The following is a 19,858-nucleotide window of genomic DNA, read 5'->3' on the forward strand; positions in this document are numbered from 1 at the left end:
GAACCATGGTAAGGTGGGCACATCACCAGTTGGAATGATTTCAAGATTAGAATGAGATGTTTAGAGAAAGTGATGATACTTATGAGGCAAGGCAAGTACACCCAGATTACACATGAAAATTGCAAAATTTAATAAGATAACATCCAAGAAGATTCTCCAGGGGCTCAGAACACACATATTTGACATTTTTTATCATTCCAGTCAAAGGCCATACTAGAAGAACTAAGATACTTCTATTCTGATTTTAACCTAAATGACGACATATTCCTATTTTAAAGGAATTCAAGGAAAAAATAGTAAATTGTGCCATCTGCCACCTTTTCCCCCTCAAAATCAGATCTGTGGGCACATTTCAAGTGTTTAATATGCCACACTTAGAAAGCCAATAGATAACAAACTTGCTCTGCACATAGAAGTGTAAGTGAAATTATATCCAACGCAATTGGGAGCCTGTTATTCCTGAGAGAATTTGTGGGTAATTCTACAGGGAAATACAAATGTGGCGTGATAGCAGAAGAATATCTCTCCATTTTTCACAATGAAGAGTGACACTACAGAGTATCTCTTTCCATTCATCACAACGAAGAGTGACACTAAAGTCATATTAAAAGCATAAAAGGTCATTCAAATGCAATCAGGAAAAAGATTTTACACAATTTCTGATTCTTGAAAGTTTCCATAACTATCACTGTTTTGCATTACTTTTTGACAAAAATTAAGATTCCCTTCCAAAGAATATGTAACAAAACATGAAGTTGTAAAAAAAAAACCAAACATAAAAACAAACAAAACAAAGCAAAACAAAAAACATGAAGTTTTTTAATACTAATAAAACCAACAGTAAATTTACCATTCCAATACATTTTCTGAGGATGCTCCAGATACTGAAGTCATTTCTGGAAAACATCGGAGAGGGCAAGCTTGTTCTGAAAAAGAAAAAGAAGAAAGATTATTTTTACTGCCACTGACTTTGGAAAGGAAGTTATTGTCATGCATGTCTAAAGATATCTTTTAAATGTGGCTGGTTCTAAAGAGACTAGAACAGGGTCAATCTAGAATTGGACTGTTCATCTGTTTTGGTTTCTGGAAAGTTTTATCACAGACCGACTGGCTATAAGACTGATATCACTGTGATCTGAATTCTCTTCACCTTTTTCTCTGTGATGTCCAGTTGTTTGGATGATCTCAGAGGTATGCTGTTTATGTTAAGACTATCATATTCTGATATACCATAAATAATTTTACTCTGGTGACTAATGTACTATCACTCCAGCCCCTCTCGGAGAGCCCCACAAGCTACCGAGAGTATCTCACCCGCGCTGCAAAGCCTGGCAAGCTAACCTTGATGTATTTGATATGCCAAACACAGTAACAAGTGTCACAATGGAGACTTTACTGGGCCCGCTCGAGCAAATCAATGAACAACGGGAGGACAGTGACAGTGACTAATATAAAGGAAATACTGCAACAGAGCCCAGCGTCAGGCCTTTAAGACAATAGGGTGAGAGAGTTAGTTTAGGGGATAAAGAGCTTGCCCTGTATGCAGCAAATCCTGGTTCGATCCCTGGCACCTGATTCAATCCCCAAAGTACCTAGGCACAGGGTCAGGAATAGCCCCTGAGCACCATTTGAGTTTATTTGGGGTGGGGCGCAAGCTCCCCCCAAAGCCCAAGGAAAATGTAAAGGCCCTGCATCACACTAGTGCTTTCTCAAAGGCTAACATAAGAAAACCTTAGCAACTCCTGATATATTAGAAAACTCTTCACAAATTCACTTCTAGAGAAGGGACATTTACAAAGCTCTGAAAAGTTTAGACATCGCCAGAAAATGTAGCTGGCAACACAGAGCTCTGGGGGCAGACACAGTGGCTGAGCATTCCTGAGCCAGGTCTGGCTGGCACAAAAGGAACTCAGTGTCCACAGATCACAGCGAAACTTCACAGGGAGAAGGAAGAGGTGCCCGGTTCGACTCTCTAAAACCATTACTCTCTTCTGTTATCTTAGATTATGACAAGGGCTGCTGGATCTCCAAGTGCCTCCTAAGATCCACACATGTAACTAAAAGACTGACAAAAGTATTAAGCAAAACATTCTCTTCTGAAGACTTTATTCCATAAACTATGTTCACTTGAATTATGGAAGTCAAAACAATTTTAAGTTTTGAAATAATAATAGTACTTTTAATTTCCCCATGGGACAAATTTTGATTTTGATTTTTCCTTTCAGGAATGCACGCTGTTCATCTGGCAGTTTTGTCATCTACCAATCTGCTGGGAAAGTGGTGCAGATGGTATTTAAATCACATCCCTCACTATCCAAAGCCCATCAATCTCTGTGACATGAACAATGGATCTCAGAGATAGAGGTGGGATCCCTGCCATTCTCTGCCATGAGCATATAGAATAACTTCTAGAGATGGATACAAACTAGATGTTCAATCTCCTGCCTGTGGAAAAAAAATCCAACAGAAATAGAACAAATACTGAAATGAGGAGTTTGCGAGCTCAAGATAAGCTCTGAAAAAAAGTGTTTCCAGAAAACTGCTTAGAAAACTCTTCGTGATGTACAGGTTTATGTCACTATTCCGACTGAATGAAAGATTAGCCATAGGCAAGAAATATTTTAATATCCAGGAGGCAGAAGGCAAGAGTCATCCAAGTTTTAAGTTTTTACTTCTTTAATTCTCAATTTAGAAATCATCACAGGACTGCCAGCCAAGAATCCCACCCAGGAATATCCTAACACTCATTTCTATGCATGCAACTCTTGGTGATATTTTGTGAAAATGTAGGAATTAGTCTTTAATGGGGCAGCCAGATGAACTGTGACTTTCTCCAGACACGCCAGAAAGCAGAGAGCTGAAAGACATGAAGGGCCCAGAGAGCAAAAGAGTCTCTGGTGCCAGGCTTCACTGTCTAGATGCAAACCCTGCTCCACACCACGTGGGCAACAACCTCAGAGGAACAATAACCTGTTCCTAAGGGAAAGGCAGTCTCTGCAGGATTATTTGAAAGCAAAGGGATGCATTATTTTTTAAGCAGGTAACTGTAAATATTTCTATGATTTATACCGAAAGGGATACCTTTCTGCACTTGAAAATTTCACTTAACGCATGGAGGTAAGGGTAGGGGAAGATTCCCTAAGGATATTGGATGAAAGAGGTGTTACTCAGGCAGAAATCAGAGCAGAAGCAAGAGCAGCCATTCGACTTTTTAGGCTGAATGCATAGATCAATTATTCCCTTCTTTTGGAGTTTATCTGAGAGTCATTATCCTGAGTTCTATGCTTCCTTTTCTTCTTCACACAGAGAGAAAACACCCTGTACCAGGGACTGAGAGTGATATGTCTTGGCTCTATTTTCAACCATACAGATGACACTGTGAGTGACTACACAACGACACAATCACTGGTTTTAAACGGGAAGTCTCATCAAAGTTATTTCATCGATGTGATGTGAATGGCTCGCTTTGGTCTTCCAGCTTTATTCTGTGTTACACTGTGAAGTGAACCCCAAACTGAACTGAATTTGTGAAATGTGATTGACAACTGCCATTCTAGAAACACACTTATTCTGGGGTGGAGGATCAGGGGGAAGTGGTACAAGTTCAGGAAAGCACTGTCCCCCAGATCTTTAAACGGTGCTTTTTAAATTAAGTTTCTGTTTCTAACTTGTAAGTTGGCTTAAAATAGTTTCAGTTATAGCTTAGGTAATCTGCTTAAAATGCATTTAAGTATATAGTATTTATGCACAAAGTTACTGCACCTCATCCACCAACAAATTAGCCATGGCCCTCCACTACCGTGTACACTGGTTTTAAGGAAGTAAAACAATTCTTTGCTATTTCTCTAAGGCATAAACACATTCAGTTAAAAACAATACTGCTGATAAAATTTATCCCCTGAATTATCTTTTGGATTGGTAAGAGGTTAAATTTTATTAAATGTTAATAAAATCTATTTTTAATTAAATCAACTGATTTAAACTAAACTAATTAAAAAATTTAAATGTTACATTTTATTCACCACCTACATTGCAGATAACTTTTTCCAAGTCTAGCACTAGTCTATAGTGTGATTTACCAAACCAAATTTACTTGTGAAGATTATCACATGCTCTTATCATGGTCTATACATGTAACATTACATATAGCAATGTAATGTTTTCAGCATTTTCCTTAAGCAAAAGATGAAAGCATTTCAACTTTTCAATGACATTCACTGTAGAGGAAAAAAAGAGCGAATTTCTTAATTCATAAAGTTTTATAATCTCATCATTACATTTTTAGAAATTTAAGGAATTTTTAGTAACAATAGCAGAGGGAAAGCATGCAATTGAAACAATCGTTTGCAATTATCAAAATGGGAACAAACATAATAGGGGGAAAATATGTAGCTCATCTTTCAACTTAGAAAATAATTATTATATAGCAGTATTACCAGCTGCAGAGACAGAACAATCTTTTCATCTCTTCTTCCCTTCAACAAAAGATCGAACTCTTCCCTTCCAGATTTTCCTCCTTACATAGTGAAACTAAAGGATTTCGGGGCCAGAAAGACAGTACAGCTGGTAGGGTGCTTGCCTGTATGTGTCCAACTTTGGTTTGATCTCTGGCACCACGTATGGTCCTCTGAGCCCCGCCAGGAGTGATCTCTGAGAAAAAAAAGTCAGGAGCTTGCCCTGAGCACTGCTGAGTGTGGCCCAAACACGAACATGAAACAAAAGGAAACCTAACTATTTCGCTATATGGTAATAGAGTTCTTCCCCACATTTTCACTAAATAATATATCTACAACACCCACCCCCTCAACTTTACAGATGCTGCTGGCATGTCTGTTTCCTAATGCTTTTATGAACATGCGCTCATACACGTAACTTCACAGACTCTCAGGAATGTGAGTTTTATTTTTGCTGTTTTCTGTCTCCCAGTCCTCTTTCCACTCTTATTACCACTTTCCCTTCTCTCCCACCATGGTACTACACTGTGATTCACCTTAACATCCATGCATGATTTCTTACGCTTTCCTACATTTCTCTCCAGAAGTCTCACACAAAATGTGTATGTGTGCTTACACAAAGGGGCTTTCTGATTTCAAGATTCCAAAACAAAGGAACACGTATGTCCTCTTCTCTTCAGTTGCTTTTCCCATTCAATACTTCCTAGAAGTCTCTTCAAGGATAATAGCAAATTCTTTCAGCGGATGACCAATACTTCAATGATAAGAATACACTATGTCACAATACATTCCCCTTGAAAGGCGTTTTCATTCCTTTGCCAATATAATGCAGCAGAACACCTTAAGGCACTATTTAAAAATGATGTTTGCACACGTATGGGCTGAAAAACTAGGGTAAGATGCTGGGTCCTACAGTACCTCTCATTTACATCTCCCCAGACACTGAAGGCACTTCCTAATTCCCTCTCACCAGCAGTTCCCCATCCCACCAGCAGTGAGAGATCTCCGGAATTACCTGAATTTTGTCAGTCTGAGGACCAGAATGTCATGTTGTATTGATGATTTGTTTTTCCACAAATACTAGTGAGTCGGAACCTCTTCTATTTTCAAGTCATCTGGATTTACATACTACAAACTGTCCATTCAGATCATTTATACCACTAAACATTTTCTGCCAACTTATAAGAATTTATTGAATGATACTTATTAATCATTTACTCATCAGATTGAATGCAAACAGAATGATCTTTAGGGTTTTGTTGTATTTCTGGTGGGGGGGGGGGAAGAGTGTCATTGGGGGCTGGCCACTCTTGACAATCTTCAGCCCACTCTGCAGGTCCAAGGCTCACAGCTAGACAATATGAAGCTACTTGGGCCCACAGGTGCTGGGGGCTTATTGGGCGACCCCAGTGAGTGGCACTCAGGAGCTGTCAGAGCTGCACCTGGTGCTTAGGAGGTCATGAGGTGTAGAAATCAGGACCAGGGCCTCGAGCATGCTCTTGCCCTTTGAGTTATCTAACCTAGCTCCAAGAAGCTTTTGCTGTTTATTAAAAAAACTAAAAACAAAAAGGAAAAACCTTTTGGGCTGCCGCTGGTGGTGCTCAGGACCCATTCCTGGTTCTGGGGTCAGGATCACTCCTGGTGATGCTCACGGGACTGTAAGTGGTGCCAAGGATCAAACCCAGGTCGGCCACATGCATGGCAAGAGCTTTACCCACTACATTACCCCCAGAAAAACTTTTACAAGTCAAATATGTGTCCTTTTGGGGTTTTGTTGTATTTTTGGTGGGGTTTGTGTCTTCTTAAGAAGTCTTTCTCATCTTCTTTCACATGCTCTAATTCTCTAAGTGACCAGAGAATGGACGAGTAGCTCAATAGACAAAGACAGCCAAGGACTGTCCAGGCATGTGCCCTTGCTTGTCACCAGCTGCTCCAGTCCCTGCCACTCCCCAGCAGAGCCTGCAGGCCTCAGTGTCTACTTCCACCAGGCAGGGGTGTTCGCACCAAACGTGTCTCTTACCCACCAGCCAGCCTGTATAGTAGCCTATGCCTTCATTTCCTCTTTATTCCAGCTTTACTCTCATTTCAAAAGAACTTTAGATATTGGTCTGCTTCTGCTTCCAGAAAGACAAGTAAAATTCAGGAATTTTCTTGAAAGCAACACTTGATAAACACTGTGATATTACAGCACGATCACTGAGAGAACTTTAAACAAGCTCACCCAGACAGACAGAGAGCTAACATTGATTCAGCATATACTGTATTGTAGATCCAGTACTAGATCACTCAATATGCAATATCTTATTTCACCCTCAAAAATAAATATTATACATTAAATGCTCACTAATAACATCCATTTGACACATTTACTGGATAAAACTGGGACTCCTGAATTCCTAGCTTAGCTGTCCAGGTTTCAATATTTTAACTTAGCAATTTTACAGACGAGAGCAAGCAATTATTCTAAGACTCGGTGTTTCTCCTTAGAAATGACACGACTACCACCTCATGAAGCATGAAGACGTTCCAATGAGATGGAAACCCTGCGGTGGTGCTTTTAAAATTTGGGTCCTAACCTCCTTTGTTGGTGGGAATGACGAGTGATTCAGCCCTTTTGGAAAACAGATTCTCAAAAAATTAGAAACTGAGCTCCCATTTGACCCAGCAATATCACTCCTGGGAATATATCCCATAGAGGCAAAAAAAGTACAGTTGAAATGACATCTGCACTTCTATGTTCATTGTTGCCATTGTTCACAATAGCCAAAATTCGGAAAAAAACCCGAGTGCCCGAGAACAGATGACTGGTTAAAGAAACTTTGGTACATCTACACAATGGAATACTATGCAGCTGTTAGAAAAGATGAAGTCATGAAATTTACATACAAGTGACTATATATGGAAAGTATCATGCTAAGTGAAATGAGCCAGAAAGAGAGGGACAGACATAGAAAGACTGCACTCATCTGGGGAATAAGTAGTAACAGAATGGGAGTCGAACACCCAAGAATAGTTAAATACCAGGCGGTCGGCTCCATGGCTTAGAAGCTGGCAGTACAAGCTGGGGAAAAAGGCAGCTCAGATAGAGAAGGGAATACCAAGTAAAGGATGTTTGGAGGACTCGCTCGGGATGTGAGATGTGTACTGAAATGTAGACTATAGACCTAACACGATGGTCACTCAATACCTCTATTACAAACTACAACACCCTAAAGGAAAGAGTGAGCAAAAGGGAATGCCCTGCCACAGAGGCGGGGTGGGGTGGGGGGGGATGGGGTGTGGGGATGGGAGGGCTACTGGGATCATTGGTGGTAAAGAATGGGCACTGGTAGAGGGATAGGTATTTGATCATTGTATAACTGAAACCCAAGCACGAAAGTTTTTAAGTCTACAACTGTACCTCATGGTGTTTCACTAATAATAATAAAATAAAATTTTTGAAAAATGAAATTTGGGTCTTATTCATCTGGTGGCTTGTAAACTCAATTTTAATATTTTATGTGTATAACCAGCAGTTCTTTAAAAAAAATAAAACAGAATACATCTAGTAAAGGTAATGATTGTTAATGAAAATTTTATTGCAATAATATCCAGAGCCTTATCTGCATATACTGGGAGGCCAATACATGTACTTTCATTTTTTGTAAGGGGACTTGGGGGCATTTGGAGGGCATCCAGCCTAGTGCCTAGTATCACAAAGAAAGTTTTAACAAAAATATTTATGCCGCTCTTATTTAAGAGAACATATCATCTCGATGTTCTAAATTGTTGCACATGTAAAACTATAATAGTTTTTGTGTGGGTAATTTTCTTCTGCTAATGAGGGCTTTATACAAGGGGGCAGGGTGGTTAAGAACCTACTTCAACCTTTTCACAAAAACAGCCTGCACATGTCCTGTACAGATTATATAGATTATACAGATTATAACAGATGAGCCATTATAACCAAGGCATTGAAACTATCTTATAGTTTTAATGAAAAACTTTGGTTGAGAAAGGCAAAAGGATTTGTGTATATAGTCACAACTTGGGAATTCTGTACCATTTGCTCATTAAAATACGTATAGTAGGGTCTTAAAATATTTAAGAGTCTTTTATAGCTGGTTAATTGTTAATTGTAAACAGACTCTTATGAATAACTTTTGGGGGGAGGCCAGAGCTATAATACATCTGGTAGGGTACTTGCCTTACACAAGGCTCGATCTTCAGCACCCCATATGGTCCCCTAAGCCTACCTGGAATGATCCCTGAGTACAGAGCCAGGAGTAAGCCCTGAGCACAGCCAGGGTGTGGGCCTCCCCCACCAAAAAATTAATAATTTTGTATTGGTTTTATTAAAGGTTCAATTATACTTTAATACTTATTTTTAACAGTGTAGTATTTGGGGGGAAAGACACACATTTTTATCATTTATTATTTAATGGGTTTTAAGTGTTTTTAAATTTAATTTAATTTTTTTATTTTGCTCGAGCGGGCCCAGTAACGTCTCCATTGGAGACTTTGTTGTTACTGTGTCTGGCATATCGAATACGTCACGGGGAGCTTGCCAGGCTCTGCCGTGCGGGCGAGATACTCTCGGTAGCTTGCCGGGCTCTCTGAGAGGGGCAGAGGAATCAAACTTGGGTCGGTCATGTTGGCTGCGTGTAAGGCAAATGTCCTACCGCTGTAGGGAAAAAAATGTGTGAATGTATACAACTGTAACCAAAAAAATAACATGGTGTGGCTGGAACAATAGTACGGTGCTTTGCTTGTGGCTGATTGGGATTTGTTCCCTAGTACAAAATATGGCATCAAACCCCAAAAAGGAGTGATCCCTAAGCACCGAACCAGGAGTAAACTCTGAACACTGCTGGGTGTGGCCCAACAATAACAAAACCTGGTAAAATCACAATGGAGTCACATGAAAGGAGCTCATGCTTAAACAGTCTCTTTTCTATCATTTAATAATTTTTGGTCTTTTTGTTTTTATGTCATATGGCCAAGGTTAAAGTGCTAGAACAACTCAATCTGAATAACCTTTAATTTATTTCCTTTAATTGAAAAGGTTCAAATGATTAATAATATCTAAATTCAACTTTATTGAGCCTTAAATATTCATTCCACTGACATTATTATTAAGTACTATTAAAACCAACTCCTGGCTTCAAGGCTGGGAGAGGTTCCTTTCACCAGACACGTACCTAAGCAGAGATCTCCATCAGAAGAGCAAAGAAAGCCAAGGACAGTGCTAGATGTTGGATTAGAGCTCCATGCGTTTTAGACGTAACACTGGGTTGTCCAGTCTCCTCCTACAGAGTTTATGTTAACTGAGTTACTTCCACTACAGTGCTCCTGGGGGCACAACCAATTCACTGGGGTTCTTTCAATCCTCTGTGTTTATCTTTAACCTCTCCTCTGTGTTCTTCCCCTATCTGTTAGTCACGAATATCTCCAGATCAGATACGGTAACTTGTAAAGTCAAATCTTCTGATGGCTCTGGACTTTGTATATGTAAGTGAAATATTTGCTTTTCTCCTTCCTTTGTGCCCTTTACATATTTTTGAGCAATGTTCTTTTTGTATAAAAACAGGAAGACAGTAAATGCTGTGCTCCTATAACATGGGAGTTAGATAACTCTAAAAATATTAACTACTGGGCATCCATCTTAACTAAAGTCTCAATTGTCCTTACATTGACCTTAGTTCCTTATACCACAAAAGGTGGGTCCCACTGAGGGGCCTGGACGGATCCAGGGCAAGCCATAAGCTACCCTGGCTTCGACTTCAACATGGGTCAGCCCAAGGGCCATAAGGAGTATAATAGGCTAAGGAGAGAGAGAAAACAAAAGGGAATGCCCTGCCACAGAGGCAGGGTGGGATGGAGGGGCTGGGGGGTGGGCGGGATACTGGGACCTGTGATGGTGGAAAATGGGCACTGGTGGAGGGATGGGTACTTGATCATTGTATAATTGAAACCCAAGTACAAAAATCTGTAAGTCTACAACTGTACCTCATGGTGTTTCACTAATAAAAATTAAAAAAAAAAAAAAAAAGAGCACGGTCAGGAAACAAGCAGCTCTGTCATGACCCATAAAGAAGTAACTGAAAAGGACCCTATTGGGGTTAGGAAAAGCTAGCCTGTCCTGAGGACTGTAGTTTGGGAAATACAGAAAGATGTCCCCAGGAAAAGCCACTCTTTATCCTGAGTCCAGAGAGACCATTTTAAGCTTAATCTAAGGCATATTAAGAGTTTATACAAAATGAATAGAAATATCATTAAGAAGTAAATTTAACATGAGTGTTTAAATGGATTACCAATTAAGGAAAGGAGAAAGAAATATGCAGTATATCACATCAATTGATTTGTATGTGTGTGAATCATCCTTGCAACCCTGAAAATAAGCACCATTTGGCCACGGTAGATGATGATTTTAATAAATTTTTGTATGTCTTTAGAAAACTTTGGAACAAGGTAGAAAAAATTCCCACATTTGTTCAACAATAGTTGACTGCATCCCATCTACTACATTTAAAATATTTCATTGGCTTATTGTTGTTTTGACAATGCTCTAGAAATTCAAGAATATAGCTTCCCAATTCCAAATGTGTGTAAGGCTCCCCACACCTACCACAGCTAAGTTCTCATGCCTTTCCCCAATACTGTGACTGGTTCTGAGGACAGTGAAGACTTGACAGACCAAAGATTCAGAACTTATTAGAGCTGAGATATTTTTGTTTGAAAATGTTATTTCTGGACTCTCAAAAAATCCAAAACTCTGGGAATTTTTCAATTAAATAGGTTTAGAAGTATTTGTAATAAACAAGAAACTGCATATTAACATTTGAATCTAGCAATAAAACATTTTTAGTATGCAATAAAGAAATTCAGCTTAGGCAGATTCCATTTGATTTTAATCATCAGGAAAATGATGATTCGCCAAAGAAAATAATGTCTACACTCCAAAGGTGTAAGATTTATGTCCACAATCTGAAAAATATTATGATTCCTCAGTTATGTAATATCAAAATGATAGCTGACTTATAACATTCCAAGGCATCTTAGAGATAAAATACTTAATAAACTTACAACAGTTTAACACCAAGTTTGCTTATTCAACACAATTAAATTTCTAAAATCTACATGTCTTCATTTCAACAGAGCAGCAAACTTGGGAATGTCTTAAAAAGGATATCATACTGCTTACAGCTCTTCTTACATGAATACTAGTGTAATAGTGTAATGTGCCTTTCACCAACTTACAGGTTTGTGTTCAGAAAATACAGTTACACAGGTTCTCTCTACATATCTAGAATGCCATTCTGAGTATTAGGTTTTTTACAGAGTGGGGGTTAATAGCCATATGGCTCTGTTCAGGGCTTACTCTTGGCAGTGCTCAGGGGACCACTGTGGTACAAGAGACTGAAGAGGGTCTGCTGCAGTCACAGGAAAGGCAAGCACCTTACCTACTGTATGATCTCTTGGGCCCTAGAATGCCATTCTGAAGCCGAGTCTAAACTAGCACCATAATTTTTATCTGAATTATACTTGCAGGTGACAGGGAAAGCTCACCAGTTGAGTACTTAAGCTGTTCCAGAAGAAGTCAGTCTGAGTTTAGGATGAGAGATCTGAGATGTGTCATGTCTTTTTAGTTCTAATGCATTTTTAAGTATGCAACTTAGTTCCTGTTTTATATTTATAAAAAATACTATATTATGATAATTTTAATACACTAATATAATTATAATTATATTACATATAAATATAATTATAATTATAGGGCTGGAGCGATAGCACAGCGGTAGGGTGTTTCCCTTGCACACAGCCAACATGGCCAACCCGAGTTCAATTCCTCCGCCCCTCTCGGAGAGCCCGGCAAGCTACCGAGAGTATCTCGCCTGCACGGCAGAGCCTGGCAAGCTTCCCGTGACGTATTCGATACGCCAGACACAGTAACAACAAGTCTCAAAATGGAGATGTTACTGGGCCCGCTTGAGCAAATTGATGATTAATGGGAGGGCCTTTACTTTACTTTACTCTAATATAATTATGTCTATATATAATTATATATAAATTATTTTCTATATTTTTGCATATATAATTTAATGATATATGGTACGATATACAAAATTATAACCTGTGATAATTTTATGTAATTATCGGATATTAATAATTGATTTCACTATTTTTATAATTTACTATTTTTTATTTTTGTCTTTTGCTGTTCAGGGCCTCAAATATGTAAAGCCTGCATGCTTGACTGCTAACCACACAACCTATTTTTCCCCTGTGAGTTATTCAATGATCAATTTACTATAATCATCACTTATAAAACCCGGTTCTGCATTGAAAAGAGGCTAAGGGATAATACTTGTTTTACAAGATGCTTTCCTTGTTTTGATTTAGTAAGTTAAAAGAGTATATTCAAATTTTTAAAATGATGTTTGCATTGGCTTAGCTTTCTAAAATTTAGTATTCAATTTCAGTTAAATACAGCATCCTAAACACACTTGTTAGTTTTTCTCTACTGGATTAACAAGAAAACCTGCAGAACCATCTCACTTCCAAACCAAGATGGACTGAGTCTTCAAGCTTAGCAAGAAGCTGCCTCTCCAAGGCAGCTGGATCCCCTCACTTCAAGCCTGCTTCCTGGTGTTCAACACAGCGGGGGAGAAGGTAAGAGGACAAGGGGAGACCTTCACCTAGGGCCAGGTGTATATTCTTTGCCCCCTTTTATCTCTAAGACTATTTGTGGTGTTATGCTGTGGATGCTGAAATAGATATAAAGTGACTGGAATGAAGTAGAAAGAGTATCTCATGGCAAGGTCATCTGACCCAAGAGGACAGTCTAATGACAAAACATGGATGAAAGGGTTGGTGTGTGGAAGAGATCAGAGGTGTCCTGTCTTCCAATCTTCCTGCCTGCCTCACATGGAGACTTACCCAGGTCTCTTGCAGCATGAACTGCTGGGCACAGGCATACTGTTAGGAAGCATAAATCGTCCAGGAATTCTTAGCAAATTCCAGAGAGGAGTTGAGCAACAGCACAGTGGGTAGGGCATTTGCCTTGCACACGGCCAACCTGGCTAACCCAGGTTCGATTCCTCCTCCCCCTCTGAAAGCCCGGGAAGCTATCGAGAGTATCTCACCCATACGGCAAAGCCAGGCAAGCTACCCATGACATATTCAATATGCCAAACACGACTAACAAGTGTCACAATGGAGATGTTACTGGGCCCGCTTGAGCAAATCAATGAACAACAGGAGGACAGTGACAGTGACAATTTATTGGCAGAGACAGGAAAGTATACCTTTACTGACAACGAAAGACTTTTTTGGAGGGCTTAACTTATGAAAGGTCTATGTCCTGATAGAACCATTATAAGCTGTAAAATACTGTTAAATCAAAAATTTATTTAACACACTTAGTTTGTTAGTTTATTACTGAATGTTATAAGTTTGATCTACCTTAAATGCTCTCAGAACACTTACATGATCTTAAATTTGGGTAGAATTATCCAACAAAAAGCCCATGTTTTATAGCCAAGTTATGCACAGCACACACTTGGGAATTCTTCAGATATGGAATGTGAAAACACAAAGCAATTATTCAAAAACAGGAAAGACAAACACTGGCAACACAGTGCACTACGGAGTACAGATTATCTGTCCTTGTGATAGCAGGGCTAACTGAGAGCTGTAGCCAGCAAGGGAGATTGTTGCCTTCCAGTAGGCTTTGAACTAGAAAAGATCAAAATGTAAAGCAGGATTTCTATTGAAAGTGTATCACCATAAGCAAAAAATCATTTGCTAGGCCATTTTTGCATCAGAGATAGCCTGTTCTGTGCTGGAACTTGAATGTGCTCCAGCTGGACTGGGAGTCGGGTAGGAAGCAAACAGGAGTTAGGGCCCAAGACCCTACAGTTCTCTATTAGATGTGAGGGTTTGATGAAATTGTGGATTCTGGAATGAAATTCTGGGGCAAGACTGTTTAACAGTTTGTAGGTTACCTGAGACATTGCAGAAAAGGACTTTGGAGTCACAAAAAAAAAGAAAGAAGGAAAGAAAGAAAAGAGAAGAAGAAAAAAGATGGAGTGGGGAAGAGAGGGAGAAGGAGGACGGGGGACGGAAGAGGGGGGAAGGGGGGATGGAGGAGGAAAAGGGGGAGGAGAAGGAGAAGGAGAAATGGAGGAAAAGAAGGGGAAGAAGAAGAGGAGGAGGAGGAGGAGGAGGGGGAGGAGGTGGAGGAGGAGGAGAGGAGCTGTAGAAATAGCACAGCAGGTAGGGTGTTTGCCTTGCAAGCGGCCAACCGGGTTCGATTCTCAGTATCCCATATGGTCCCCTGAGCACTGCCAAGAGTAATTCCTGAGTGCAGAGCCAGGAGTAAACCCTGAGCATCGTTGGGTGTGACCCAAAAAGGAAGAGAGAGAGAGAGAGAGAGAGAGAGAGAGAGAGAGAGAGAGAGAGAGAGAGCTATTTAATGTATTTAAAAGCTATGAGAAATAAGTTAAGACACCAAAAGAAGCAAAGTTGGATAACAGAAGTGCCCCTCTGCAAATACCATTCCTCCTTTCCTTCACAATGACTTTTTTAGAAAATTATTTCAGAATGAATATAATTTGCTTGTGATTTGCCTAGCTACTTCTACAGCCTGATTTAACTTCTTTTTTAAAGTGTTCTGAAATGCTTTTACTGTTTACTGTCATATATAGAATTGCTAGGGAGAGTTGAATTTCTGATTCCTTCCTACTCTGACACATAAAACCTCCATGATATTATCTGACTTGAACATTAGTTTTCCCTCTGTTTCCTTTCTGACTGCTCTGAGCAGAGTGAAATATCTCTATTGCAAAGAACAGCATTGTTCTCTTTTCCAAAAAGGTTTCTTCAGCTAAGAAACATCACCCAGAATTATAAAACACACAGTTATATCCAGGCAGTCCAACTGACTTTCCAAGATTCTCTTGTTATTTCAGATGACAGATTATGCCAGTTGTAGCCTGAAGGGTTTCAAGCTTGGTTTCCATTAGTAATGATACTGTTAGTTAAGAAAAATTATTTCCATTAAAATAGTACATCATAAATTATTCCTGTATTCTTTGGAGTTTTCCACTCTGGCAGGGAGTTGGTGAATAGTGATTACAGGAAGGAAAAAAAAATTCCTTCCAGGATTGTTTGAGAATGAATTTTTATCCAAGATATATTTATATTTATATATATATTATATTTATAATATATATATCTGTGCACTGTCCTCCCATTGTTCATCGATTTGCTCGAGCAGGCACCAGTAATGTCTCACAACAAATTATGAGACCTGTTACTGTTTTTGGCAAATCGAATATGCCACGGGTAGCTTGCCAGGCTTTGCCAGGCGGGTGAGATACTCACGGCAGCTTGCCGAGCTCTCCGAGAGGGGTGGAGGAATTAAACCTGGATCAGCCGTGTGCAAGGCAAACGCCCTACCTGCTGTGCTATTGCTCCAGCCCATATTTAAAATAGGCAGAATTTTTAGTAAGTTCACGTGTTCTTGTTCAGGTTAGTACAGATGGAAACTTACAAAGATTCAGTCCACTCTAACTTAGTCTAGTGTCCAGCACTTAGGGAACAGCAAATGGAAGTGTAATAACTGAGTTGGGAAGCAGTATGAAAAAGTGATGAGAATGACCCCCAGTCCAATCAGAGCTCAGGTGCCAGCACCTACATCCCCACTGTGGCCACCATGCCTGAGAGAAAGGCGAAGGGGAAGTTAAAGAACCGAGTCCAGGAGAAGGAAAAACCCCAGAGAAGATCTGTCAGGGTGTCTCTAAGCCTACTCCACCAAAGCCACAGTCTACGTTTAAAATGACTCATGCTAAGAAGAGAAGGAAGGGACCTGGAGGGAAAACAGGAGAAGCTGATGCTGGTAAGAATGGGAACAGAGACGCAGAAAACAAAGATACTGAAACAGACCTGGCACAGGAAGCTGCAGGAGCGGGAGACATCTAGTAAGACGTGTGCTTCTGGTAACTGCATGTCTGGTTATCCAGGCTTATAAAAATGCAGCATTTGGTGTTACTTTCTTTAAAGCTATACTGTTAGCATACAAAACATATCACTATTGTTTTAGGGATGGGCATGGGTCACTAACGGAGTATCTCCAATGTTGGACTGACCCTGGGAGAAAATATCTGTCCCACTGGTTTTGAGAAACCTCTTGGTCCCCAGGAGGAGGGATTCCTTGGTATTGACACACATTAGCCACTCACCAATGCCCTGTCGTGTGGAGAAGCTAAGATTCAGTTTTACGTCCTGTCTCCTTTGTCACCATTAGCACAGACGTATCTCCCTCCAACTCAGAGAGACCTGTTGGGCCTGAACCCCCAAACAATGATCAGACTCCCCGTAACCACTGGGACGGCAGAGCCCACAGGAGAGCAGGGAGTCCTAATTTGTGGATCGTCAGAGGAACAATCTCCTGGTTTGTTTATTTTCTGAAAGTCTTGGATAGCCTGTGAAAAGTTGTTAAACAACAGCCTAAAAGTGAAAAGTCAATCCTTGTTCTAAATCCTCCCTGTTCTGAGTCAAGTGAAGACTCCACCGGGTGCTAGAGGGGTCCTGATGTTGGCAGTTCATTGAAAAGGGGAGTCTGCAAGTTGCCTGCTATGAACAATGATCTGCCCATACTCTGTTTGAAGTACCGTAAATGTTTATGAAAGGCGTCCTTGAAGTGTGCAGTTTTGGCTTGGGGGTAAAATGTTCTGGGAATAGGAAGCTAATTCTTTGTAAATTCTTTCACAAAAGAAGTCAACAGAACAGAACTATGGTTAACTGTTGGTGAACTAAAGATCAGGATAAATTATCTTAAATTTCAGAATATAAAGCTTTTAATCTATATATCTAAATCTGTTCTTCAGAACATCGATACAGCTTCTGACTTTTAAGAACATAAGAGACACACTGGGCTGGAGAGTACAGCGGGTAGGGTTGCTTGCATTGCAGAGAGCCAACCTGGGTTCCATCCTTGGCACCCTGTATGGTTCCCTAAACTCACCAGGAGTAATCCCTGAGCACAGAGCCATGAATTGGCTCTAAGTACTGCTGAGTATGGAGCAAAAAACCGAAAGCTCAGCTATCTAAGGCTCAGATATTGTACGAATTTAAACCTATGACATTTATGAAAGTATACTAGAAATGCCAATTTATATCCAAATGTAATTTGAAGAGATTATTATTTTGTACAGTACTGTAGTTTACAGTCTGAAGTTGTTACAGGAAAACAGCAGCTTAAAAAGGAACTGGCAAAAACTCCAAAACTAACAACTCAGTCAAAGCTTTGGTGGTATCTGAGGACAAGAAAGAAAGTAGGTAGAAGAGAGTCTTTTTGGTGGTAACATGGAGCTAGAATGCTGGTGGTTAGTATACAGAGAGTTGTGTGTTAAATGATAGCCAGACATTCCATAATACTGTAAACTAGTGAAATCAACAAAAAAAGGGAAAAAAATAACATTTCTCCAAAGTTTCAAGAGCAAAACAAAAACCAAACGCCAAACCACAGCTTGACAAATCACATACACCAGGATTGCAGCCATCTTGCTCAGGTCCACCCTATGGTGGGATACAGTTAATTTTAGAGCAGAAACAGCTGAAACACAGTCACATAGCTATACTAAATCACAGGAGCAGAACCAAACTCAGAGCAGAACCAAACTCAGAGGCATATTATATTGTTTTCTTATTATTTAGGATTACGATATGCCTTCACCTACTAGAATTTTGATAATAAGAGTCCAGGAATCAAAAGATTAAAAAAACCAAACCACAGAAGTAAAATACATGGTTATAGGGTCCAGGGAGATAATACAGCACAAAAGGTATTTTTGCCTTGCATGTGGCTCACCCCGATTCTATCCCTGGCACTGCATATGATTTCCCAAGCCCTGCCTGGAATGAGACCTGAGCATCGAAGCAGGAGTAAGCCTATAGTATAGTCGGTGTGACCCCCACACCAAAAAAGAATCCGCAGTTACGAACTCCCTACTTTGTCATCGGCAGAAGCTGACGCCACTTCTACAAATTATCCCAAGTGTGCGTTTTTGAGCGCAGGCAGCTGTCATTAGCACTGATATGACGCTATATCCCATCTCTCACCTTGTCTTGAAAGTGACAACACCCTACTTTACCACAAACTGCATTCTCTTCTTAGACCAACAGCTTTGGTGCCCCCAACAGTACTCATTCCTGGGGCAGTCCATTTCATTTCCCACATTTGCCACAGTCAGTGGAATTGCACTGAGGCTGAGACCCAGGAGGTGGGATTAATTAGTCAATAACTACATTAACAAGGATTTGAGAAGATTTATAAGGTAAAGCGGAAATTTCTACTAAAGCTTCAAATCCTGACAGGATGCTTTCTCAACATGACTAAACAGCAGGTTACATCCCGCAATTAAGATAAATCATATCTTATGCTATGAATGTACTTTGAACAGAGCGGTATATAAACCAAATTTCTATTAAGATTCTAAAGGCACAAGGCAAGTAAACAAATCCTTTGTTTTTAAAACAATCATTTCCCGAATTCATTTACCTGGCAAACACCTATTATACCTGGTGTTTTCTAAAAGGTAAAATTCCTCCTGAGCTAACGAGCAAAGCAAATGATACTGAAGCACCTGAGTGTCTCCTGGGGCAATATTCTCCTTAAGGCAAAATTTAGATTGGCACAGATCCAATGGGAAAGAGACACCTCGATGTATTTGTAAAAATCAAATCCCATATGTCGTCAAAAGTCAAAAATAACCAGTCTACAAGTTACTGGAGTGAAGAAATACACAAAGTAAATAGGACAGGGCAGATAGGTTTTTTAAAATGTACACATAAAGATATTTCCTAGGCACTCAAAACCGTGTTTGTGTGTGTGTGTGCATGTGTGTGTGTGTGTGTGTGTGTGTGTGTGTGTGTGTAGGGGTGTGTGTGTGTGTAGAGGGTGAATATCTTCAAACAGAACAAAACCCCAAGCAAGAAGGTACACTATAATAAATATTTACCTTATATCTCTTGACAGATTATAAGTGTACATAAAGCAAACTTGAAATAGAAATTGGATATTTACATAAGAGATTCAAAAAGCCTAGGGATCAAAAGGAGAAGTAATGAGACCTCTGCATGGGGAAAGTAGTATCAAGGGACCAAGGAATGAATAACAGAGCTTCAAGCCTCTAGTCACCTCTTGTTTACACTTCTGACAATGTAAGTTTACAACCAGCTCTGTGTAGGCCAGCCATGCCTTTGTGTTCTGAGCAGAAACACAAGATTTCTATTTCACCATGCTATGCAAAAGCCCTGAAATTCAACAAGGGGAGACATTAAGTGCAAGGACAATTTTACTTCATATTTACCGAAACAAAACAATGTTATTTCAATATCAACACTTTCCTATCCCCCTC

General features: G+C 39.8%; 1 protein-coding gene across 7 annotated transcripts in view; it reads right to left on the bottom strand.

Moving 5' to 3' along the window:
• Window positions 1–19,858, bottom strand: part of OSBPL1A (oxysterol binding protein like 1A) — a 207,209-nt gene that overhangs the window by 34,076 nt on the left and 153,275 nt on the right. For all 7 annotated transcript variants that reach the window (XM_056138043.1, XM_056138050.1, XM_056138049.1 and 4 more), the window contains one exon: window positions 851–926. In XM_056138043.1, coding sequence (XP_055994018.1) covers window positions 851–926 — 76 coding nt within the window. The remainder of the gene's footprint in view (window positions 1–850; window positions 927–19,858) is intronic.

The sequence above is a fragment of the Sorex fumeus genome, unplaced genomic scaffold (assembly GCF_029834395.1).
Source record: "Sorex fumeus unplaced genomic scaffold, SorFum_2.1 ptg000128l, whole genome shotgun sequence".
Classification (NCBI taxonomy): Eukaryota; Metazoa; Chordata; class Mammalia; order Eulipotyphla; family Soricidae; genus Sorex; species Sorex fumeus.